We start from the raw sequence: 26,023 nt of genomic DNA on the forward strand, positions 1-26,023 counted from the left end.
ATAGGAGACTTGAACATTTTTAAAGTTAGGGTAAAGAGCAATTGGAGTGAGACAATAATCTGTTTCCTCAGGGCTTATCATAGTGCCTAGCATTCGGTAGGTGCTTAATAAATGCTTGTTGACTTACCTAAAGATTAGCTTTATTATGAAGGAACGTGTCTTCTGTTGAGGCAGGAGAGGATGGGTAAAGAGAAGTTTTGAGGTATGGAAAGATTTGAGTTTATTTTGTTGGCTGCCCTTGGTTTTTCAGTGAAGTGGGAGTTTTCATTTGAATAAGATAGGCTTTTGAGATGTGGGCTTGGAATAGTCTCTGGGGAATCTGATGAGTTAATAAAGGAGGTATAAAAAGGTTGTTAAGCAAAAGTTTATCTGAGATCATAGAGCATGAATTTGTAATGGCCTTAGTGGGGAATAGTTTCATGACTTGTAGAGCCTTTAACAGCCAGTTAGGTGTTGGAAGAGAGGGGTTATCCAGAATTGGAGATCAGTAAAGCAAGTGTGGTAGAATTTCAGAGGGGTAAAGGGATTCTAGGGTGCTAATGAAACTATAGTTAAAAGGTGTGATGGCACAGATTCACTAATTCCACTGGTCTTGGTTCTAGGTATCAATCAACAAGCATTTATTTGGCACCTGCTACGAGTCTGGCACAGTGCTAAGCCCTCTGGATACAAAGACAAAAGTAAAAGTCTTTTCTTTTAAGGAGTTCACATTTTAATGGGAAAAAAAATGTGTATATGTATGTATGTTTACCTAAGACGTACATAAATCAAAGTAGCCTTAGAGGAGAAGGCAATAATAGCTTATGGAAACAGGAAATGTCTTCCACAGCAGGTGAAAGGAAACTAAAAGGAAACCAGGGATTCCAGGAGGTAGAAGTGTGGAGGAAGAGCATTCTAGGTATGAAGGATGACCAATACAAATGCCTGCAGGTGGGAGATGGCGCATCCTATGTGAGGAACAGTATGGCTGGATTGTGGAGAGTATCTGCTCATCTCTTGCAGCTTGCTTTGACTCACTTAAATTGAAAACTCTGTGAGGAGGAGCTGTTACCAACTAAAGGAATGCCTGTTGTAGCTGTGAAGTGATTTGGAGGACAGGATATGGGTATACTGGGAGGGGGTGGGGGGAATGGGGAAAGATAGAATTTTCCCAAGGTATATGCCCTGTTGCTGGTGAGGGTACCCTGAGCAAAGTTAAAATTTCCCTGAGGGGCCCACTTTGGAGCAGGAGGGAGAAATCTAGGGGAGTGAGCAGAGTGGTGGAGGTTTAGATGACAGTGAGTGAAAGTATGGTTGCCTTGGAGACAAGCCCCATGATTGGCTTTTGAGGGAAGGCTGGGATGTGACTTCTCTTCCCACCTTCTGATTAGTTCACAGCTCCCCACACTGCCCCTCAACACTTCCAACCTTGGAAACCAATTCATTAATCCACAGACATTTATTAAGCACCTACTTAGGCCAAGTATTGTGTTTATCTCTGGTGATACAAGACAGAAGTGAAGTCCCTGATCTCAGGGTGCTTATAATCTAAAGGGAGGCAACATGGAAACAATTGTATACAGACTACATAAATAAATGCAGGGTAAATTAAAGATAAGCAATAGAGGGGAGTCATTAGCATTCAGGGGAATACAGAAAGCTTTCTTGTAGAAGGTGAAATTTTACCTGGGAAGGAAATGAGGAGGCAGAAAAGAGGAATGAGGAAGAAGAGCATTCCAGGCTTGGTTAGTAGGGGAGTGGTGCAGCCGGTGAAGAGGTGGCATGGAGCACAAAGGGCAGGGTCATTGGTTGGAAGAGTCCATAGGGTGATGAGTAAAGTATAAGAAGCCTGGAAAGGAAAGAGGGGACCAAGTTAAGGAGAGCTATGAGTGCTACTAGGAACAGTAGTGGAAAGCAGAGACTGGGACTGGAACAGCTCTGCCCCTGGGATTCATAGCACAGGGAATGAAGATGAGAAAAGATGGAAGCTTTTCTTAGTCCTGATGACCTCATTCTTGGTTATGACTTCCAACCCCTCCTGGAGAAGCTGGTGCTATGACATCCCTCTCCAACTCTGACTCTTAGTGCTGAGCCATCAGAGCTTCTCCTCTTTACCCAGACCTGTTTCTCACCTAGTCCAGCAAGTATCAGGGTGTGCAAAGGGCAGACATTACACTAACAACAGAAGGTGGAGGGGAGAAAGATCCGAGAATGCTTCCTGGAGGAAGTGATAGCTGAAAAGAGCCTTGAAGGACATAAAGGATTCTAGAAGGTGGAGCTGAGCAAGGAGTTCACATTTTGCTTGGGATGTCAGATGCATGCAGGAAAATAATGTGAAGTTAAGTTGGAAAGGTAGGTTTAAGCCAGATAGTGGTAGACAGCTGCCACATACAGTTTTAATATACATATATTCTAAAACCTCTTAATATCTTTGGAAGCCAACACATCCCTTCTGTAATTGGCGACTCACTTGCAACACATTGTAGGCTTCTTTATTTTAGATAATCTGTCTGTTTGAAAAAAGCTTTATTTTCTCTATAATATCTACTTCTTTATTTTGCAGTTATTCATATATTATGTCTTTTTGAGCACTTTATCATTTGGATTATCATTACATGATGCGTCCTTCTGAAGAAATGTTCTTTTTTTTTTAAGGTCCCAGATTTCCTGTAGGTTATTTACTTGTAGTACCTTAAAAAAAAATTAACGATCTCAACAAATAAAAACAAAATAAGGAATAAAATCACAAATAAAACCTGACCTCTTTTCAGAACCAGATAATCTCAGACTTGAAATGAACCAGAGAGGCCATATAACCACAAGGATCTTCTCTACAAGATCTCCAGCAAGTGTTTTTTCAGCTTTTCTTTACAGAGAGACCTGTAGTTAGTAGATCACACTACCTCCTGAGACAGCCTGTTGTGAGCATGAACCACAGTTGGAAGAAAGTTTTTCCTTCTATCAATCCTAAGTCTGCCTCTCTGCAGCTTCTACTCATTGTCCTTAATTATTTTGCCTTTGTACAAATCCAAGTACAATAAGTCTGATCCTTTTTCTCTACCAGATTCACTACCCCTTACACCAACTTAGTCTAACAGCCCTTCAGGTACTTGAAGACAGCTCTCATGTCCTCACCAGAGTTTTCTCTTCTCCAGGCTAATTATTCTGTCTGTCATTTCATGCTGTTTACTCATTGAGCTTACAATCCATGAAAACTCCCTAAGTCCTTTATCTAGTCACATCTTCCCCAGTCTGTACTTTTACAGTTGCTTTTATTTTTTTAACCCAAGTATAGAACTGTATGTTTCATCTTGGTAGTTTGGTCCTTCATTTTAGCTTAGTGAGATCTTCTTTGAGTCTGTCACCCATTTTTACTTATCTCTTTTAGCTTTGGTGCCATCTCCAGATTCCATATGAATGCCTTCTAAGACATTGGTAAATGCCCTGTGGCGGGGTCTGGACAGATCCCTAATTACATTACACATTACACTGGACAGCTCTTTCCAAGTTTTACATGAATCCAATAATGACTACTCTTTGGATTTGGTCATTCAGTCAATTCTGAATTTGTCCAACTATAGTTTCTTCAGCCTGCATCTCTTGCTTTCCCTTCCCCTCCTCCTTGTCTTTCTGTTCCCCCTCTTTCCTGGCCTCCTTTCACTCCTTCCTCTCTCTCCTTTGCATATAAGGTGAGAGACTTTGTTAAATGCTTTCCTGAAGTCCAAGTATACTATATCCATGATATCCTCCTGATTTACTCAAATGCATGTTTAGTTTCACACATATGGATGTTCCCTCCAATGCGGATCAAGCCCATCCTGTGCAGCTTAACCATGTCCTCCTCCAAAGAAGGTCCATCTAGCATATGGGAGGCAGGGGTCTGGCCTTTTTTTTTCTTCTGACATTTGAAGGATACTAGTAGACAGGGCATCCAAACAGTTAATCCTCACTCTTACCATTTGACTAATCTATCTTTTAAGGTCATATATTTCTTTATTAACCTCTGCTCACTCCCACCATGTCCCTCTCCATTGTTTTTTGAGTAGTAACTGAATTTTAGTTCTTTAAGGTCTGTAGTGCTCCCTGACTTTAAGTTGTATAACAACACTGGAAGAATTTTTTGAAGTTATTTTAAAGTTCTTGTTCTTGTTTTTTCTTTTTTTTTTTTTACAGCCCTGTCACTTCCCAGTGAGTGCCTCCTCCCCCCAAAAATAGAACACTGTCTTGTTGTAAATAAGCACAGTTAAGCAAAACAAATGAACGCATTGGTTATGTCTGAAATTGCGTATCTTATTCCACCAACTTGTAGAATATTGGTGTTAAAAAAAATGATAAGCCTTCTTTTCAAAAACAAGTTTAGGATTATTAAAGGAGTTATACACACAGGCAATCCAACCTACTGCCTTCCTTCTGTTTAATTCTGAGCCCCAGTCATTCATTTGCATTATGATGCCTGAGGTATAGCTGTCATGGACAAGCTGTACAGGTTGTTTATCTAACTGCAAGCCACAGCCTGGACAATATCATTTTTCATCCACTTATTTTTCCTATGTGGATGGTTAGGCCTAACTGTTTGAAATGGTTATGCATCTCATCCAGGAGGCTTTGTAGTGTTGCAAGGCTTGATGCAACATGCACAATGCCAGTTGCAAACAGCCACAACTAGAGGACCTCAACATCTATAGGGAATCACTTTTCAACTTGGACTCTGTACTGGATCTCCTCAATGAGGTGAACATATTTGGTGAACGTTGGTCTTGTTTTATACTTCACGTGATATCAATGATCCGAGGGTCACTGAACAAGATTGTCTCTGCTGTATCTTTCAAGGAATCCTGAGAAATTTTGATGTATACTTGGAAGATGCTTTGTTTTAAGAAAACCTTTTAAGGCACTGTTTTGCTTTATCAAATCGAAAACTTTTTTGTAGCCAACAAAGAGGCAGTATGATAGAGAGCTGGCCTTGAAGAAAGGAAGACCTGGGTTCAAATACTACCTTTGACACAGGCATCTCTTGAAACGATAAATTGCAAAACAGTTGCTAGTCTGCATTGGTAAAAGACGTTTCCTAACCAGAAATTCCTTATGAATAAAAAAAATGATAAAGCATTTATTAAATGTGTGTTACGTGTCAGGCTCTGTGCTAAACACTGGCTACTGATACACATCAGCAAGATGGTCCCTGTGCATTATGTGTTCCATCTCCCATCTTCACGTGTTGTCAGCTGCTCTCTATGCTAAGAATGTACTCTTCTCTCTTCTCTGACTCTTATGATCCCTAGCTTCCTTTAAAACTCAGCTCAAGGACCATTTTTTACCCCATCACCTTACATTACTTTATGTACGTATATATGATATATACTTATGTGTGTACATACCCCCATATCTCTGTCTCCCCAATAGAAGATAGACTTCTTGGGGGCAGGGACTGTTTTAGAATTTGTCTTTACATCCCCAGCTCCTAACCCAGGGCCAGCCGGCTACCTAGGAGACTGATAGTGGTAGCTGGTGGATTGATCACCTATATCCAGGCTAGGGAAAACTTTCCCATCCCCATAGTCATAGAAGAGGAGCATCTCACCAAGGGGATCCCTCATCAGCTCAAATCTGGGTGCACTACCATGTTCATTCCTGTCTGTAGTGTAAAGAGTACAGGACATGGAGTCAAAAGCCTTGGTTTCTTGTTTTGGTTCCTCCATTGACCAGCTTTATGAGCCTCAGTTTCTTCATCATGTAGGGATAATATTGCTTACTTTCATGAGGTGAGGTATGAGGGGATAGAGAGCCAGCCTCAGAGCCAGGAATCCCTAGATTCAAGTCCTGCTGATGGCGTATTCTGTTTTTGAGACCCCTGCCCAAGTCAGATAACCTTAGAGTGTGTCAGGCAACTCTCTGAAGTCTATAGGTGTTGGTTGAGCTGCATTGGCAGAGAATTCCTTATATTAGTGAAGTCACAGGTCTAAACCTTATGCTTATTTTATCCTTGTAGAATTATTGTGAGGAAACTCTTAACAGTAAATTGAACAGCAGCTAAGCACAAGCAGCAAGAAACTTAGATCAACTTTGTAATTCATGACGTGGAAACAGTACGAGAAATATTTAAGACAAAATAGGGGGAATTAAGTGCTAACTAGATGCTAAGCTCAGTTGTTTCTCCTGAAGGACTTAGGTATAGATAGATGTTTGTTCTCTGTAGGCAAAACCCAGGTTACCCAGTCCTGGTTATAGTTTTGATTAGAAAGCACTATTATTTATGCTGCTTTTCCTGGTAAATTTTTCACTGCTCATCTCTCAACCAGAGGAAGTACTTAGTCCATACTGATCAGGGAACTTAAATGCAAAACAACAACAAAGTAAAAATTCTTGTGCAGGCCCCTCAAAATGTAATTCATATCCAGTTATTGAAGCTTTGAGCTCGAATGAACCAGACTTGATGTTTTATTGTGTTTTAATGTATGTTTTGTTTTGATGTAATAGATACTTATCAACAAACTCCTTTAAAGAGTATATGCCCTAAAATAGTTAAATTATTATGTACAAAAAAGAGAGAGAGATTCTTTGACTTTGTCAATATGATAGTAACAGTGAACCATTATATTTGATAAGTTAGTTACCTTTCCATATTGACTTTATTTACAGTATTGTAGTCACATATGTGTATCTTCTACCTCTGCTTTTTTCACTTTGCATTACTTCTGGGTTCAGTCTTGAAGACTTCTCAATAAATTCCTCCATGGCTTGTGCCCCTGTTGCTGAAAGCAGCCAACATATCACTGTGTTAACATAGAGTGGGTTTATTAAATATATGTAAAGATGCAGGTGGCAGTGTATTAGTTATATCCTATTTTCAAGTGAGTGCCAGGCCTTCCTCCTTCCCTCCAGAAGATGAGTCACAGCCCCTGAAAGTGAACTCATATCACTGATAGGTGAAGTTTCAGTAACATGGGTGAAGTTGAGGACCACCAAATTGGTCCTGTAAACGTGAAGAGCAAAGGCAGAATCGAGGGGGAGGAGGATGAAGAACAGTTTAGACTGTCTGGATAGGAATTTCTCTAGTCTCTCCATGTAGGCTCATTTCATTTTTTAATACAACAAACACGAGATCAGATCAAGTCAACAAGCATTTATTAAGTGTTTACCATGTGATAGCACTAGAAATACAAGTAGGACACTTAACCCCATTGCCTCACCAAAAAGCCAAAAAAAAAATAGAAATACAAGTAGGCAGACAGTCCCTGCCTTCAACAAGCATTATAATGGCAGAAGATAACACATAAAAGGCAATTGAAAATGAGGGGTAGGAGATGAAGGCAGCATGGTAGGAGTGCAGCCTAGAGAGGAGGGAAAATATGATTGGCTTGGGTCTTTTAAAATGGAGGTTTGGGGAGGAACCAGCTAATTGGAAGGGAGAGGGGTGCCTTGCAGTGTGAGAAGTACCCGGGGGGAGTGGGCATCCAGGCTGAAGAGATTTCTGAGAGGGTTAGGAGTGCAGCCTGGAGAGGATTGACTCCAAACGGGGAGGAATGTGGCACTAAACAGATTTTTAAAATTTATGCTGATGTTTATTATTTTTCCTTTCTCCTCTCCCATCCCTCCTAGCCCCAAGGGTAGGACCCATATCCTGTCACAGCTGTGAGTTGTGGCAAATTTTATGATACAGAGGTAGTTAGGTGGCATAGTGTATACTTCGTTAGACTCAGAGTCAGGAAGACCTGAGTTCAAATTCTGCCCTCATCTGCTTCCTAACTTTGTGATCCTAGGCAAATCACTTAATCTTTCTCAGCCTCAATTTCCTCATCTGTAAAATGGAGATAATAAAATGGACTGTCATAAGGGTCAAATGAAGTAATATCTAAAGTGCTTACAAACTTTAAAGCACTATATAAATGCTCACTATTATAATAGAAATGTTCCTGATTTGGGAGAGTATGTAATGCAATGGGTGGGAAATCCTACCAAGTTAGGAGCTAGAATTTTCATATGAAAAAAGCAAAAATTTTTCTCCAGGTTATAGTGTAGAACCTGGTGCAGTTGCAGGGTCCACAGGAAGATCAGTAGAATCTAGGGGACTGGAGAAAACTGAAGCCCAGGCTAAGCTGCAGAGATTTCTTTATCAGAGGAGGCAACAAATATAAGAGTTTAGCAGAGACTTCTCTAAGTTTGCTATACTCACTGTCAGACTGTGGATGCATACAGATGGCTCTGCACTCCAGCTGCTGAAAAGCCTCAGCAGGATGGCTGAATTCTAGGGGCATCTAACCCTCTTCAGTGGTTTGCCTTGGCATTACTATTACCTTCCACCCTCTTTATATTCCACTTCTTTTCCTTGACTTTTTTTCCCTTAACTTAATTTCCATTTTAATTATAAATTATATGGGGGTGGGTAGGTGGTGCAGTGAATAGAGCACTGGGCCTGGAATCATTGAAAACCCAAGTTCAAATCCAGTGTCAGACGCTTAACTAAGTATGCGACCCTGGGCAAATCAGTGAACCTCTGTTTGCCTCAGTTTCCTCAACTGTAAAAGGGAGAGGGGGAAGTTATTCTAGCACCTGCTTCCCAGTGTTGTTGTGAGGATTAAATAGGATAATAAATTTGTAAAGTGCTTAGCACAGTGCATGCCATGCAGTAGGCACTATATAAGAGCTTATTCCTTTCTACCACATGAGATGTTTGCTGGACTCTTAAAAATCTCAAATTCTTTCCTCATTTGGTGGGAGTGGGGAGGGAGGGGAAGGATGCAGTGAGGAGGTGTGGAACCGGCTATAATCCCAGGGTGACGTTGTAATTCTGGACCAGTAGGCTAGGTCCCTGGGAAAGGTAGGGGCACATGATGGGGTAATGTTTTCTTGTCTACCCATAGGCTCGGATTCATGTCCTTTTTGGAATTCTTTGTTGTAGGAATTCTTGGTAGAACAGTCTAGTTCTTTGTTCCACACCTTTATTTATTTGGTACTAGCAAAGCATATATTCTCAGGGGAACCCTGTGTGAGGGACAGGAGTTGTAGAATAAAATGTGTAGTTAAAGCAGTCTCTCTGAATTTGAATTCCATCTCTCCTTTTAACAACCCTAGAGCCATGGCAGGCAAATCTGGGGAGACCCTGATTCAGGAGAAATTTGGTGGCTTGAAAGATTCTTTTGTCTTTGAAGTCATTTTAAAGTTTGGTGATGATAGATATGGGTAAGTTAGTTTTTAGCTTCTTATTTTTAGAGTTCTGTGGATTTTTCTGTTGGCAAAGTATCATTTGTTTTCCTTGATTCTGGAAAGTTCTTAAATAATTTTTTTACAATAAGTGATCAAAGGTTGACAGACATGAATCAATCAGTCATTCTAGATGTTTCTACCTGTCTTCTTTTCAAAAGTTAAAAACCAAGGGATGGATTTGACTTTTTGTCATTATGGTGGTGGGGGGGGGGTTAATGCAATTTAAAAAAAATTAATTAGAAAACGTTTTCATTAAAAAAGACTAATTCTAAAAATGAATTAATGTAATGGGAGTCTAAAGCTTATTTGGCTGATATATTCTCTCCATGTAGAGGACTCTGGGTAGATGGCTTCTGGGAGAATTGTGATGACATGTAAGAGACTATAGAGCATATACGGATAATTCTGTAACTGGTTCCACTTCATGTGATGGAGGAGAAGCTCTTTGATTGGCTGTTGAGGCAGAGAGTTTCAAAATGTCAGCAAGCAAGCCACAGAAATCCCAGAGTCAGACCAGGTATTGCAACCAGCTCAGTACTGATGTACCAAGGAGCAAAGAATGGTCTTTAGGTCCCTCCTCCCCTAATCTTCTAGTCCTCCTCACAGTGGAAACTGATATGAGGACCTGTCCAGCACCACTTACTGCCTTTGGATTTGAATGTGGTAGGACCACTGCTATGTTGGAACTGAGCTAAGATTTGAACCTCCTTTCCCAGAGGCTAAGGTGTTAATAGGCAGATGTGCCCTTGGAGGTATTGGGGTAAAGGGGGACACCTGTACTTGTTCTTGGTATATCTTTGAATATCCTTTTGTAAAAGTCAGTCATTGTTAAATGGTTAAATTGAATTGAGGTGCTAGTCACTGGCCCCTAACAATGGGGAGAGAAAATATCTGGCATAGACCATTAGAAGAAAAACATGCCAACCCTTCTGGAACCCTTAAAGGCAAATGTGGCAGCCCTGGCCAGGAGAGAGGGCCAGAACATGTGTTCCATTAAATTTTGAAATAGAGAAAAGCTTCTTTATAATAGTGTTTTTAAGCCAGTTTTCCTCAGAAATATTAGGCATAGGGTCCTGTTCTCTAAATTGGACTGTCAGGGTCATTTGTGGCTACTTTTTGATAACCCTTCCTTAATCCTGTTGCCTTTTTCCTGACAATCTTTCTGTCTCTTTCTTCTCTGTCCCTACTTAATTTCATTTCAATAGACATTTATTAAGTGCCAGCTTTGTGCTGGATACAGAGATAAAAATGAAAAAAAGTTCCTGCCCTGAAGGACTTTCCATTTCAGTGGAGGATTGTAACACACATTTATAAAAGTAAATACAAAGTAATTTGAAGAGGGAGAGAGCATTAACAACTAGAACGGCTGGGGTGGGGGTGTGGTGATGCCTGAGCTGAATGATGCCTGAGCTGAACCTTGGAAGAAGATAAGGATGCTGAAAGTGAGGTTTAAGGAGAAGTATGGGAAACAGCTGTGAGCACATGGACAGACAGGAGCTGAAATGTCAAGGACAAGAAATAGTTTAATGGAGTGCAGATGTAGGAATCATGGGAAATAAGTCTGAAAAGGGAGGGTGGAAGCCAGATGATTAAAGCCTTCAATTTCAGGTCAAGAAATTGGTATTTTATCCTAGAGGCAGAAGGAAGTCACTGAAATAGGAAGGCTATTCTTAATCGCTATATGGAAGCTGTATTGGACAAGGAAGAAAGTAGAAATTAAATTAGAAGACTGATATAATAGTGTGGGTGAGAGGTGATGAAGCTTTCAATTAGGATGATGGTTGTGTTAATGGAGTGGTATATATATGTGTACACATGTAGATGTAAAATATATATACATACATATTTCTCTGTTTTGTACGTGAGGCCTTACTGAAATCTAGAAATAATATAACATTTTCCTGAACTACCAGTCTACTAACTGAAATGAAATTTAAAATGATTTGTTCATAGGAAGTCTATGTTGGTTTCCAGTATTATTGTTTCCTGTCATATATAGACCATTTATTTAATAATCTCTTCTGTAATTTTTTTTTTGGCTAAGCCATGGGGTTAAGTGACTTACCCAGGGTCACAGAGCTAGTGTCAAATGTCTGAGGCCACATTTGAACTCAGGTCCTCCTGACTCAGGACTGGTGCTCTATCCACTGCGCGACCTAGCTGCCCCATCTTCTATAATTTTGCTGGAAATCAACAGTAAACCTTAATAATGAAAAATCTACCTCTTTGCCCTTCATGAAAATTATAGGCAAATCAAGGCAAGAATTTGTTACTTCTAATTTTAGTGGAATAAGATGTACAAGAGATCAGAAAATCACAGAATTTTGGAGTTGGAAAGGGTCTGTATGACCATCTAGCCTATCCTACATCTGAAAAGGAATCCATATGGTCACATGTCCAAAAAGGGCTCATCCAGCCTCTGCCTGAAGACTTCCACTGGGGGAGAATCCAGTACTTTTTGTGGCAACCCATTCTACTTTGGGGTACCTCTAATTACTAGGAAAGTTTTGTAGACACAGTGCTTAAATTTGCTTCATTGTGACTTCTACCAATGACTTTTGGCTCTGCCATCAGGGGCCAAACACAAGTGCAATCTCTCTTCCACATTGTAGCCTTTAATAAAGTGTTTTTATAGCATTTTGTGTACTGTGTTGGTGATTTTCAGTTTGGTTAATTCAGTAATACTCACATGAGAGAAGTGATTATCATTCCCATTTTGCAGATGAGAAACTTGAAGCCACAAGTAGTTGACATTGCTGAGAGACAGAAAAAAAAGACAGAGACAGGGATAAAAGGGGAGAGAGAAGGGGGGAGAGGGCAGGGAAGGGACAGATCACCTGCCCTGTTTCCTATTAAATTGCTCTGGCCCTTCCGTGTTTCATTTTGTTTTTTCTGTGTAGTAATGTAATCAAAACTCTTTGATTCGTTTTCCCCAAAGGCATGCCATATATCAGCAGAACAGTGAAAACTTCCAGGATGAATGTGCCAAGATGCTAGTTGGCAACATTGTTATAACCCGATACAACAATCGTACCTATCGTATTGATGACATTGACTGGAATAAGACTCCAAAAGATAGCTTCATAATGTCTGATGGGAAGGAGATTACATTCTTGGAATACTACAGGTAGGAAAGACTAAGTGTGGGCCCAGAGAAGGAAGAGGATGAAGGAACTTGCATCTCATTGTAGAGCATGCCTGTGTTTCCTCATCTGTAAAATGGGGATAATAATAGCAAGTGCCTCCCAGAGTTGCTGTGAGGATAAAATGAGAATTATTTGTAAAACACTTCACAAACCTTGAAGTGCCATATATTTAAATGGTCACTATTATTATAATTATTATTTTGGTATAGCTGGTTGGGTAAGGAGGCTGGATGAAGAGATCATTAAAATAACTGAGCTAATGATTTGTTCATATTTAGTCCTGTCTGGTTAACAAAGCCTTGAACCTGGTGGCAGTAGATTACAAACTCTTTGTAGATTAAATATTTTACCTTACCGCCACTTAATTTACATAGAAAATTGATTTTTTTTTGACACTATTGCTAAATGATGAGCTCTTCCCAATGGATTCCTGACAAGGACTGTTATGAAAATGTTATGCCACACAACTGCTTAAGAAGCTCAGTTAGTGGAACTTGTCACTTTAGGAACATAAATGTTCTGAACACTTCTTCTGCCTCTGCCTTTCTCTAGCAAAAACTATGGAATCACAGTCAAGGAAGAGCACCAGGCACTTCTGATCCACAGGCCCAGCGAAAGGCAGAATAACCAAGGGAGGGTGAGTGGGACTGACATCTACACTTCTCTGTTAAGTTCTTGGCTACTCTCAACCATCTCCAGAACAGTCTGATAACTTTCAAGAACCATGGATTACAGTGTAGTTGCAAAATTAGGTCCAGTATTTTTCATATGACATGAGTTCCTTAAGCTTTGCAATGACTGCCTACCTCATGAGGGTATGAGGAATATATTTTGGGGATTGTAAAATGCTGTATACATGTGAAGAATAATGTAGTCGGAGCAGCCCCTTGACACTTTCTCATAAATAGTGTCTGTAAAGAAGCATTAGAAAGCATCTTGAGGGATCCAAGTTAAATAAAAGGAAAAATTTCCTGAGCATGAATGATAAAATATCAGACCAGTTTAATTAGGGAAGTTGTAGAATCTCCTTTCTTTCGAGAAAGCAGTCTTAACCTTCTACATACACCCTCCAGATTGGCTTCATCACATGTCATCAGATGCAAACACTGAAGGCAGAAAAAAGTAGGAATGGAGGAGATGAGCTATGTGCCCCCCACACACATACTGGCTAGCCACACTGTTCACCACGGGATGGCTGTAGCTGTGTCTTGGGACTTAGAACTGAGACAAGTCTCTTTTCCTAGTTTTACCTTTTCTCTTGATAACATCAATATTGTACAGTCTACTGGTAACTACATGCTTTTTAAAATAACAGCTCAAGCTAAGAAAGTTTCTGATGTATTAAGGAACAAAATAAAATTACTGAGATTTAATGCTTTCTTATTCAGAACCTTGTAATGCTGGGTATAGCAAACCAAAGGATGTACCTGAAAACCATGATATATGCACAGCTAGGCATGTAGTCAACAGTCACCAAAAAGCAATGGGAATTGTATGGTTTCCCACCGTGTCTCTTCTTCATTATTTCCTCCTTTTACTTTTTTCTTCCCTCAGCTTTTAAAAGGAGAGATCTTACTACTTCCAGAGCTATCCTTCATGACTGGGATCCCAGAAAAAATGAAGAAAGACTTTAGAGCCATGAAGGTTAGAATCCTACAGTCTCTAGCACATTATTATCATGATGTAACAAGACAACTCTTGCTTTAAAGGAAGATCTTTAATAATTGAGCTGAGAAATTAGTGATGTGTATATACTGATCTCCATTATGACTTTAAGCAAGCCTCTTCATTATTTAATGCTTCAGTTTTTCCCCCTTGTAAATTAGGGCGAAATTATTTTCTTCCCAAGGATACAATGAATGTTTGAATTCATAGAAAACTACTATTTTAGAAGTGCAAGGAACTTGGAGATCATCTATTCCAACCTCCTTATTTTATTCCAAGAGGTAAAGCGATTTGCCCAGTGTCAGACAGGTAAGTAAGAGTGAAGGAATTTGAACCTAGTTTCTGTGATTCAAAGTCCTGTGCTCTTGTCACTGTCCCACACTGCTACTTGGCTCTTTGAAGAAAGATGTTGGAGAAATAGAAGGAGCCATAAATAATGTTGGTTTTGAGCAGTGAATTCTTCTAACCTTTGATTTCTGCCTTCATTTCCTTAATTTCTTTTAATATATTCTAGCCTAGAAGTCCTGCTAAGGACTTGACTTTTTGAAACTTTTAAAGGCTCAAACTGGATTAAAACCACATTTCCTCCAAATTCTATGCAAGCTGCCTATAGTCTTCTGCCTAGCCTATGTTAGCTTCACTTGTTTTCAAGTACTTGTCTCAGATGACAGTGGTTTGCTATCAGTACTATCATATAGGATGTAGAATGATGTCAGAGATCACTATCTAGTAAAAGGTTTCTTTCCTTTTCCTTCATGCCAAAGTTCAACCCTACCTACCGCTCCAGTTGCCAAATGAATTAACATCACAAAGCATTTTTATAGGAGTCACACACACATTGACACTGATAACTGCCTTGTAGGGTGTGGTAAATGTAAATTTATCAGTCTCACAGAATAAAAATAATTTACAAAGAAATTCATTCATGCTTTTTATACCTTCATATATAACTGCTGGCAGGAACCTGTCTCATGCTTAAAGCTGTCATTTGGTAAAGCTAAATAGCTTGTTAGACCTCTGAGCTGGAAGCTGTCTAGACGCATAATTTCTAGGTAGGGGTTCTTAACCTTTTTTTAATGTCTTGGATCCCTTTGGCAGTCTGTTGGAGACTGTGGGTCTTTTTTTTTTCTTTTTCTTTTTTGCAAGGCAGTTGGAGTTAAGTGACTTGCCCAGGGTCACACAGCTAGTGAGTATCAAGTGTCTAAGATTGGATTTGAACTCAGGTCTTCCTGACTCCAGGGCCAGTGCTCTATCCACTGCACCACCTAGTTGCCCCTATAGGTCCTTTTCTCAGAAAGTTTATAAATGCGTAAAGTAAAATACATTGCTTGCTGTCCTTTGTTCTTGAAGAGGACCAAAATGATATCACTATGTTAGAGTCAACTTACAGTGTGTTCAGCTGGCTGATCAGATCAGTATGAGCTTGGAATATTTTACCACAGGTTGGGCACAAATAGTCCATGTGAACATTCAGGGAGAATTCTCTAACTTTGTGCATCTAGAGTTTCTTTTGAGCTACTTCAATTCTGCTTTGCTCATAGAGCACAACACTTTATTTGATGAGGGCATGCCATGCTGGGTGGTCCTGTACCAGCATCTCCCATGTCACACAAGCAATTCCAGAATTCTTCAGAGAGACCTTGTATGCTTCTGACTTCCATGTGAGCACTTGCCTGTGTGAGTTCATCATAAAATAGTCTTTTAGGCAAGCCCATCAGAGTTGTGCTCTCTGCAATAGAGTTGGAATGCTTGGCAGTTCAGTTCAAGAAAGGACCTCAGTGCCTGGTACTTTATCTTGCCAGGTGATTTTCAGAATCTTCCTAAGACAATTTAAATGGAAGCGATTCAGTTTCCTGGCACGGTGCTGGTGTACTGTCTAGGTTTCACAGGCATATAACAATGAGGTCAGTACAATGGCTCTTAGACCTTCAGTTTGGTAGTCAGTCTAATACTTCTTCTCTCCCACACTTTCCTTTGGAGCCTCCCACATGCTGAGCTAACTCTGGCTAATCAACCTCATTATCAATGTGTACATCCCTGGAAAGTACACTGCCAAGGTAAGTGAACTTACCCACAGTATTCAAAACTTCTCTGTTTGCTGTAACTTAGGGTTCCGTGTATGAATAGTGTGGTGCTGGCTGGTGGAGCACCTGTGTTTTCTTGGTGTTAATTGTTAGGCCAGAATTAGCATAAGCAGTAGAGAATCGATCCATACTTTGTTGTATCTCAGCTTCCGAGGCTGCATTGAGTGCACAATTATCTGCAAATAAAAAATCATGCACCAACACTCCCTCCACTTTGGTCTTGGCTTATAGCCTTTCCAAGTTGAAGAATTTACCATCAGTGTGGTAGCTGACCTTGCTGCCATGTTCATCCTCATTGAAGGCATTTGACAACATGGCTGAAAACATCATGCTAAAAAAAAAGCATGGGAGGGAGCACACAGCCTTGTTTTGCTCCATTGGTGACGGGCAAAGCGCAGGAGCATTGTCCATTATCTAGAACTCAGGCAAGCATGCTGTCATGAAATTGACTTACAGTGTTGATGAACTTCTCCACGTAACCACATTTTGACGTAATTTTCCATAAGCCCTCGTGACTGACAGTATCAGAGGCCTTGGTCAGATCTACAGACATTGTGTACAGACCTCTGTTCTGCTCCTGGCATTTCTACTGGAGTTGTTAGGCAGCAAAAACCATATCAAGCATTCCTTGACCCTTTCTGAAGCCACATTGGCTCTCAGGTAGATGGTGAAGGATCAGCCTATTAAGGCTGCCTTACAGCTATTAAGGCCTATTAAGGAGGGCTCTGGCAAGAATCTTCTCAGCAATGACAGAGAGAGAGAGACCCCCTGTGATTGTCACAGGACAATCTATTTCTTTTACCTTTCTAAACATGGGCATTGGAGGCATCCTTGAATTCCTGGGAGATAATCTCCTCTTACCATATATGCCAGAAAATTTTAGTCAGCTTTTTTATGAACAATGGACCTCCCACCTTGTAAATCTGAGCTGGAATAGAGTAAGCACAAGGTGCTTTGCTGTAGGAGAGGAGACTAATGGCATTCAAAACCTCTTCTTCAGTTGGCAGTTTGTCTAGAGAAGGATTTACTGCAACCTGAGGTAAATGGTCAGTGGCTTCAGCATTGATTGATGATGGCCTGTTGAGAACACTATGGAAGTGTTCAGCCCACCTCTTTAGGATCATGTCCTTATCACTAATCAATGTGGCTCCATCAGCACTGAGTAGTTGAGATGCACCATATATCCTTAGCCCATAAATAACCTTCAGGACATCATAAAAACGCTTTGGATTGTTACTATTCTGCCTTCCATTAGTATTCTGCCTTCTTACTGACCCAAGAATCCTGCATCTCTCTAAGCTTCACACGTACTTTACTTTTGATGGAATGAAATGCTGCCATCTTAGAGATAAATGAATTATCCTGCTGGTAAACCCTGTGGAGTTCTCATTTTTCATTTAGCAGCTTCTGAATTTCCCCATCATTTTCATCAAACCAATCTTGATGTTTGCAAGTGTTCTGACCCAGATGAGCAAATGCAGTGCTGTACACCAACTCTCTGAAAGCTGCCCGCTCCTGTTCTGCTCCACTGTTGCCAACTGTGTGTTGGCTCAACTTTCCTTCCAAGTTAGCAGCAAACCGTTCCTGCTCAGAAAAGTGTTCTAATCTGTTGACATTAAGTCTTCTGGTAGTCATTTTGCCTTGGGGCCCCACTGCTTTTGTTGAATGTGAATATTTAGCTTAAAGAAGATAAGTCTACAATTAGTCTAGCACTCTCACACATTGCCTTCCTCACTCTCACATCCTGTCTGTCCCTTCTCCTTACATAGGTTTATGAAGGAAGTCAATTGTATTGAAATATAATTTTTAAGAACTTTTTTTTTTGCTTTTCAGTGAGGCAGTTGGGGTTAAGTGACTTGCCCAGGGTCACACAGTAAGTGTCAAGTGTCTGAGGTCAGATTTGAACTCAGGTCCTCCTGACTCCAAGGAGCTCTATCCACTGCACCACTTAGCTGCCCCTAAAAAACATTTTCAAACAAGTTCACAAACGACAGGTTAAGAACCCTTTCTTTAGATCTGGAAGTGCTAGGTATACTGGGTAATGATAGAACTTGTCTCTCTTACAGTTTATTACATGGGCATAATCAAATCCCCTGGCTAATGATTTATATCAAATAGAATTTAATATAGAGGCATCCAGGTGGTATAGTGCTTATAGTTCCTGGGCTTAGATCCAGGAAGACCTAAGTTTGAATTCTGCCTCAGATATTTACTTATTAGCTATGTGACTCTGGGTAAGTCACAGTTTTTGTAAAAGGGACTAATAACAGCTCCTGCCTCACAGGATTATTATGAAAATCAAATGAGATAATATCTGTAAAGCACTTCACAAACCTTAAAGTGCTATGTAAATATTGGCTATTATTATTGTTATGTGACAGACTTTAGATCTAGGAATTGAAAATGTACCTTTTCTGGAAATTATCTCATATGATTAAAGTAATATTTTTTTAAAATATTGTTAAAATCATTAACACTCTGCACTTTATTCACCTTTGTATTTTCAGGAGGGGTTTCCCCACACACACATATTGTTTTCAGATACTCTTAATAAATGTTTGTAGGACCAGCCCCTTCCTAAGAGAAAAAGAAAAAATTTTAGCACATTCTTTTTCTCTGTGTGTGTGTATGTATGTGTGTATGTTGGTTAGATCTTTTTTTCCTTGGAAAAGTTTTATTGGCACGTCTTTTTTTTTTTTTTTTGAAACATCATTTCCCCTTCCCAGTGACTAAGCCCACCTTGTAACAAATTAGTAGTTAAACAATACACTGGCATGTCACCAAATGTATGTCTCATGTTGGATCATTTCTGTGCTAAATAGTAGGAAGTATGCTTCCCCTGTGTTGCTCAGTGTACATCATTAATGTAGTCATTGTGTAAATGTTAAAGGGCATTTTATAAATCTTTGAGGCCCTTGTAAATCCTTGCTAATTTTATTGGGAAGGAGTTTTCACAAATCCACATTTTGAAAGCAGTGCTGTTATGTAGCCCTGAATTAGGAGAAACAATCCTCATGATGCTTTATTCTTCTTCCAATTTTATGTAGGATTTAACCCAACAGATCAACCTAAGCCCTGAACAGCACCACACTGCCCTGGGAAACCTCCTGCAGAAAATTTCAAAGAATGAGATGGCCAGCAATGAAATGATACGATGGGGGCTCTGTCTGGATACAGATGTGCATAAGGCAAGCTGGAAGAATGTGGGAGGGGAGTCAGAATCAGTACTAGAGATTTAGGGAGCATTAGGAAAGTGAAAGGCGCGATATCGGGATGTTAAATGCCTTTGATTTGTTCTTGAGCATCTTTTCTAGTTGTAATGTTTCTTTCTGGGTTTCCATCAAACTTGAATTTCCTTAATCTGATTTTTCAGTGTCTTTTATAATTTTTTTCTGGGTTTCCCAGGGATATAGGCTATATTTCATCAAACTAGAACTAAGGATGCCATTTGGCATTTGTTATATTTAAATGTTCTTTAAGGCTTTATATGACGTTTTTTGCTTCCAGGATTTCTGTGGGTCCTTTTTCTTCTCCTTCCTCTAAATATGGCTTTTTTTTTTTTAAATACAGACCATAGAATTTTCAGACTGTCCTCTTTTCTAATTCTGTTCTGATCTTTCTGTCCTAAATACTGTTTGGATCTGTACTTTACAATTTCTTTTTCTTTGACAATACTTACATTTGCCTTTTGTGGTCTTCTGTTCTACATCCTGTCCTTTCTTTTCATTCTTTATATATTAATTGTGGTTTTCTTGTAGTGCTCTTACCCTCAGAATCTCTGGATTGGAAGAGCCCTTAGAGACCAGTTAGTCTTACCTCTCCCTGGCCATGGCAGCTTATGCCACTTTAGGACAGCTCTGTTGGTTAGAATGCTTTTCTTTACATCAAGCCTGAGTGTACTTTCTATAACTTCTCTCTCGTAATCCAAGTTCTGTCTTCTGGAACTCAGCAGAACAAGTTTTTGCCATGAAAACCTTTCATATACTTGGAGATAACTGTAATGCCTCCCTCCACTGTAACAGCAAACAAACCCATCAACTTGTTTCTCCAGATTAAAAATTAGTTGTTTCTTCAGAAGATCCTCATGTCACATTATCTTTAGTGCCTTTGCTATCTTAGAAACACTTGAGTTTGTCAGTGTCCTTCCTAAGACATGACCCCCAGAATCCATGGAAGAAGGTCATATTCTAGATGGGGTCTGACCAGGGCAAAATGCAGTGGGACCCACTAGCTGCCTCATGCTGAAGACTGTGACTCAAGCTAGCACTTGTTTTGGCTGTCATGTCACACTGTTGACTAGTAATAAGCTTCCAGTCTACCGACACTGAGACTTTGTGCCCATGAATTATTGTCTGGTCATGCTTTCCCCAGCTTGTATTAAGCTTTTGACAGATAAAGAACTCCAGCAGATAGGCACATAGTTGAAGGTTCCATATTGGTACAGGTTTGTGATCTCTTTCCTGAACTTCTTTGTCTAATTCATGCTCATGTCCAGGTTGTATATAGTCTACTCTGCCCCCATGACAAGTTCTGTTTCTCCTGCCATGTGGTAATAGAGCAGAAAGAGCACTGGCTTTGGAGTCAGAAGGGCTGAGTTCAAATCTTCAGTTACTTACTATGTATCTCTCAAGTTCAACACATCTGAAACATTATCTTTCCCCTTAAAATCCTCTTGTGTTTTAAACTACTCTATTACTGTTGAGTGGACCACCATCCTCCCAGTCACCCAGACTTTCAGTCTAGGTGTCATGCTCAATTTCTCATTCACACTCACTCCACATAGCCAATCAGTTGCTAACATTTGATATTTCTACCTTCACAGCGTCTCTCATGTAGGTCCCTTCTTTCTCTTCATGTAGTTGCCATCTTAGTACAGTTCCTTATCAGCTCATGCCTGGACTATTTCAGTACCCTGCTAATTGGTCTCCCTGCCTCAAACCTGTCCCCACTCCAATCCATTTTCCACTTATCTGCCGAAGTGATGTTGCTAAAGCACAGGCCCTGACCATGCTCTTACTCAGTAAAGTCCAGTGGCTCCCTATTACCTTGAGGATCAAATATAAAATCCTCCTGCTTTTAAAACCCTTCACTAGCTGACTCCTTCTACCTTTTCCAGTCCTCTTATACTTTATTCCCCTTATAAGAACTTTATGATTTAGCTATGCCGCTTTGAACTTGAACTCAGCCTCTCATCTCCTAACTCCAGGCTTTTCCCCTGGCTGCCCTCCTTGCATGGAATGCTCTCCCTCCTCATCTCCACTTCCTGGCTTCTCTGGCTTCCTTCAAGTCCCAGCTCAGATCCCAGCTTCTGCAAGAGGCTTTTCCTGGTTTCCTCCACTGCCAGTGTCTTCCCTTGGAGATTCCTTTCCATTTACATTATATGCATTTTAGTTGTACATAGTTATAGCATACTGTCTCCCCCATTAGTATGGGAGTTCCTTAAGGACAGGGACTGTTTTTGCCTTTTTTGTGTGTGTCTCCAGTACTTAGCACAATGGCTGGCATGTAGTAAACATTTATTAAACACTTGTTGACTGATTCAATCTCTTGGGGCTCTAGTTTTTTCATTGGTAAAAGGAGAGTTTGGACCAGATAGCATATTAGGTCACTTCGAGCTTTAAATTTGTGACCCTATGGAATCCATTCAGATGATCAAATGCTCTTCACTATGTGTTCTTCCTTGAGTCCCTAGATTTTCATATACATCTTAATATTAAAAAAAATCTTGATCTAATTCATAAGAGTTTAGGCAAATTTATTTTTATGTACCTTGTTGGATATATTCCATTCTAGTCCAAGAGCTCTTCCTTCCTGTCTTTCTGTATCCCTTTTGTTCTTAGCTTGTATCTATTCCTTTTTGTTTACATTAGCTGTTTTTATTCTAGTATTTAGAGTGTGACCTTTGTTTAGCATTAGCCTTTAACTTCATAAAATATTGCCCTGAGACATACTCTTTTTCTCCTTTGCTTTTTTCTTTCATTCCAGTATTTATTCTTTGAAAGGCTTAATCTCTTTACCTTGAAGAAGCCCTTTGGAATCCAGTTGTTATATCCATATAAAGCACCAGTAGGTTCTAGTTAAAAAGATTTCTTTTCTCTTAGGTGGCTATAATACATAGTATGTGATACTTTTCATATTATCACATAACTTGAAAAATAAAGTATTCATCAGGTCTGAAGGAGAAAGGTTGTTAACTGAGTAGGGATCAGATAAAATTTCATGGAAGAAGTATCATGTGAAATAGGCTACAAATATTGTATAGGAATTCAGCAGGTGAAGAGGAGAAGGAGAGGCATTCAAAGCACAGAAGACAATGTGAGCAAAAGAAAAGGGGGTTGGAAAGTAGTGCTCCTTTGGATGGCAGGAAATAGTCCATTTTGCAATGTAGGATACATGGTGGGGGCAGCATGAGACAAGGCTAGGAAGTTAGGGTGGCACGGGTTGAGGGGCCTAGAATACCAGGCATAGGCATTTGAACTTCACTCAGGAGGCTCTGGGGAGTTCCAGAAGCTTTTGAACAGAGGGCTGGCATGAGAAAAGATTATTCTGGCAGCAGTAAGGATGTCTCTTGGGGGCATTGTTGGAAGTGGGGGGGGTGGGGGGAGATTTCCTAGAAATTTCACCTCCATTTGGAAGGTGATTATATGCCCAGGTCAGCATTAACACATTCCTTAACAGTTTCCTTATTTCTCCTGACTCAGTGACTGTGTTTATCCTGAAACTGCCAGTCTCAAAACCCCTAATGGGATCAGTACACTGTAATTGATCTGCCTACATCTCTATTGGGCAATGTCAGACTTACATTTAAGTGATTTCGGGTCATTTGTTCCTTAGAATTATTATTTTTTATTTAGATTTCAGGGCGTGTTCTACCAATGGAAAGAATAAACTTGAGAAACAGTTCATTCATCACATCTCAGGAATTAAACTGGACTAAGGAAGTAACCCGAGAAGCTTCCATTTTGACAGTAAGTAATTTGTTGAACTGACAAAGAAAACATTAGCATTCCTGAGGCTCTGACAGGCGAAGCAAGAAGATTTGGTAGCCATTTTTGTAAAGAGACTGCCAGCCAAATGGTAAATTGTGGATTCTGATTTTCCATCCCAAAGGACTCACCTCCTGTGCTAACTCGCTGGCTGGTAAGGCAGCAGAAGCAGCACTCTCACTGATTGCTGGCTCCTCAAAGTGAACAAGAGCCGTCCTGTGAGAGTTTTTGTTGGTCTGGCTGAAGGACAGTGCGTGCATTGTATTTATGCCTGACAGGGGAGTCCGTTGCCCTCTTTTACACTTTTTTTCCCCAAGGATATAAAAAAGGATCCACTAGAATCCAGAGTTCACCACCATATTACCGTGAAGTTTATCGGAGAAGACAGCAGGGAAGATATGCTCAATGCTTTGTTGGCTACCTGGTCTTAATAGCTGTGTCTCTGATAGAGTACAGCAGTTCTGTGGTAGCAGTTAGGTAAGGCAGGACCTAAGCACAGAAGCAAGGAATGTATACTCAGTGGACAAATCATAAACCTGAAAATGGCCCACAGACAGTCCGCTTGGACTGTTTGAGAGTCTTTTCTAGTGTCTGCTCAAACCTATTTTGCAGACTTCTGCTATACTTAAACATTTGTGGCTGTCCCCAGGTTCCTATGCATTTCTGGGCACTGTTTTACCCAAAGAGAGCTGTTGACCAAGCCCGAGAGTTGGTTGGTATGTTGGAGAAGATAGCTGGCCCCATTGGTATGCAAATGAGCCCACCTGCCTGGATTGAACTGAAGGATGACCGGATAGAGACCTACATTAGAACCATTAAATCCATGCTGAGAGTTGAGGTAAATAAGTTGGAGTTATAACTCTTTTAAAATTGTATTCATAATAGTCACGTATTCTAAAGTCACTTGCTTTTATTGGCCTTCAGTTAGTAATGCATGAGAGTTTTCTTGCTCATGTCTACTTGAAATATTATATACGTGCAAATATAGTTGGTCTTTTTGGCTTTTAGCTGTTGTCATCTTTCTTATTCCCTAACACTACTGCAGTCTTTCTTCCTTATGGACCTTAGCTTCAGGTGTTATAATTTAGTGTCCAAGAGAGAGCACCTGATATGGCTTCTGTTTATTATCTGAGAGATCAGCTGCGCTAAGAATTGTGGTGAGTGAAAGATGAAATGATGGAGGAAACAAAGGTTTGCTTTTCTGAGCATGTCGATTTACTAAGCAATGTATGCCAATCACCTAACAGGTCAGGACCTTCTTCAGGTTACGGCTGGACCTTCAATACCAGGAAAAACAGACTTTTATACATTGAAAACAGTCAAATAAGGCTAATTAATTAGAAAGAAACAGTAAAACATTCAGTAATTTGATTTCTAATGGGATGAAAGATTAGGGACTTTGCATATTGGGAGGGGGAGAGCAAACCCACGATTTCCTGAATTCAGAAAAAGAGGTCCCCCAAGTGTCTGTAAAAAAAGAAACATGGAAACATAACTGATTGATCAGTTCAGGGCCAGTTTTCAGATAAGACATATGGGTTTCTTGAGATACACAATTGTGAGAAAACTCGGGCATCAGTCTTTGGGTGTGACTGGGTTTCTTTTCAGCACGGTGTAGGTCCTTGGTTAAGGGTCTCTAAACAGTAGGCAGAGGTGGTGCAGCTTCCTAGCCATGCAGGGCTAGGTTCAAATAATATAGTAAGGTTTTCTTCTAGTTTCCACAATTGAATAAACTTTTCTCACAGGACAGAATTTGGACTAGACCCATAATTGAATGGAAAGGGAACTGAGCAAGCTCCAGAATTGAGTCACAAGATGGACTCAGTCTGGTTCACTCAATTCCCACAGTTAACCACTTGCTGTCCTAATCCCCTCAGTTCCCACAGAACAGAGCTGTTGGTCCCAGGAATCATTTTGTGATGTTCATTGCTTAGCTGTTACAGCCTGCCCCTGGGTCAGGATTCATATTGTGCCAGTCTAGACTCGTCCATCAGACAAGTACCCTGATTAGCTAGCAGTAAATAACTTTTGTAGTCGAGCAGGTCATGGCACACACAACTTCTTTGACTGGTTAAATAGTCAGTGAACTAGCTCTAGGGAAAGGAGAGAAAGGAGCAAGTTTTGAGAAGTGGATTTAAGTCTGATGGAGGGTAGTGATAAAAGTTGATTACCTTGATGCAAAGAGAGATCAGGTGATAGACTCACAATACAGATTGACATCTTTTTTTTTTTTTTGGACATAGCCAGTGCAGGAATTTGTTTTGGTCTACTATATATGTTTATAATAGGGGTTTTCTTTTTTTTTTTTCCCAGTGGGATTAGGTAGAAGGTGAGAGGAAAAGAAGGCAGATCTTCAAGAAGATAAAATAAAATTTAATTTACAGAAGAATGGCAGAGAATAGTACACTTGGGGTGGTGTGTAGAGTACACAGGGACAACATAGGATGAGGCTGGGGATTTAGAGTGGCAGTAGATTGAGAGGCCTTGAGTGGTAGGCAAAGGAGTTGGAACTTTACTTGGGAAGCTATAGGGATTTGCAAAAACTTTTGAACAGAGGAGTGTCCTAAAGAGATTTGTGCTTCAGGAAGATTGCTTTGGAAACAGGAAGGATGGATTGCAATGAGAGAAGACAGTAGAGCCAGAAAAACTTGCTAAGAAGCTGTTGTGCAATAATGGAGATGAGTAACAGGGAGAACCTCTACTGAGGCAAGCAGATGAGTGGTGAGGCAGTTCACAGAATTAGACAGGGATTGGCATCTGGCTATTCACGAGAAATGGGTAAGAAACTGCTGATTTGGGATAGGTTGGATTCAAGTGGGTGCCTTGTAGGCAGTGCGTGATTGGTGCCCAGAGCTGAAGACAAAGGTCACTACTTGACCTACAAATGAGAAAGAAGATAAGGAGGAAGAGGAGATGGGCAAGGGCAAACCTGCGTTCAGGGTGGAAAGATTATGGGAGA

At 40.2% G+C, this 26,023-nt stretch overlaps 1 protein-coding gene across 4 annotated transcripts in view; it reads left to right on the top strand.

Annotated features, from left to right (window-relative positions):
- The window catches only part of PIWIL2 (piwi like RNA-mediated gene silencing 2), a 75,545-nt gene that overhangs the window by 31,644 nt on the left and 17,878 nt on the right, over positions 1-26,023 (top strand). For all 4 annotated transcript variants that reach the window (XM_078149641.1, XM_078149640.1, XM_020975738.2 and 1 more), the window contains 6 exons: positions 12,122-12,310; positions 12,882-12,966; positions 13,884-13,973; positions 19,126-19,266; positions 22,933-23,046; positions 23,714-23,902. In XM_078149641.1, coding sequence (XP_078005767.1) covers positions 12,122-12,310; positions 12,882-12,966; positions 13,884-13,973; positions 19,126-19,266; positions 22,933-23,046; positions 23,714-23,902 — 808 coding nt within the window. The remainder of the gene's footprint in view (positions 1-12,121; positions 12,311-12,881; positions 12,967-13,883; positions 13,974-19,125; positions 19,267-22,932; positions 23,047-23,713; positions 23,903-26,023) is intronic.

This window comes from Phascolarctos cinereus, unplaced genomic scaffold (assembly GCF_003287225.1).
Source record: "Phascolarctos cinereus isolate Bilbo 61053 unplaced genomic scaffold, phaCin_HiC Scaffold_2;HRSCAF=192, whole genome shotgun sequence".
Lineage (NCBI taxonomy): Eukaryota > Metazoa > Chordata > Mammalia > Diprotodontia > Phascolarctidae > Phascolarctos > Phascolarctos cinereus.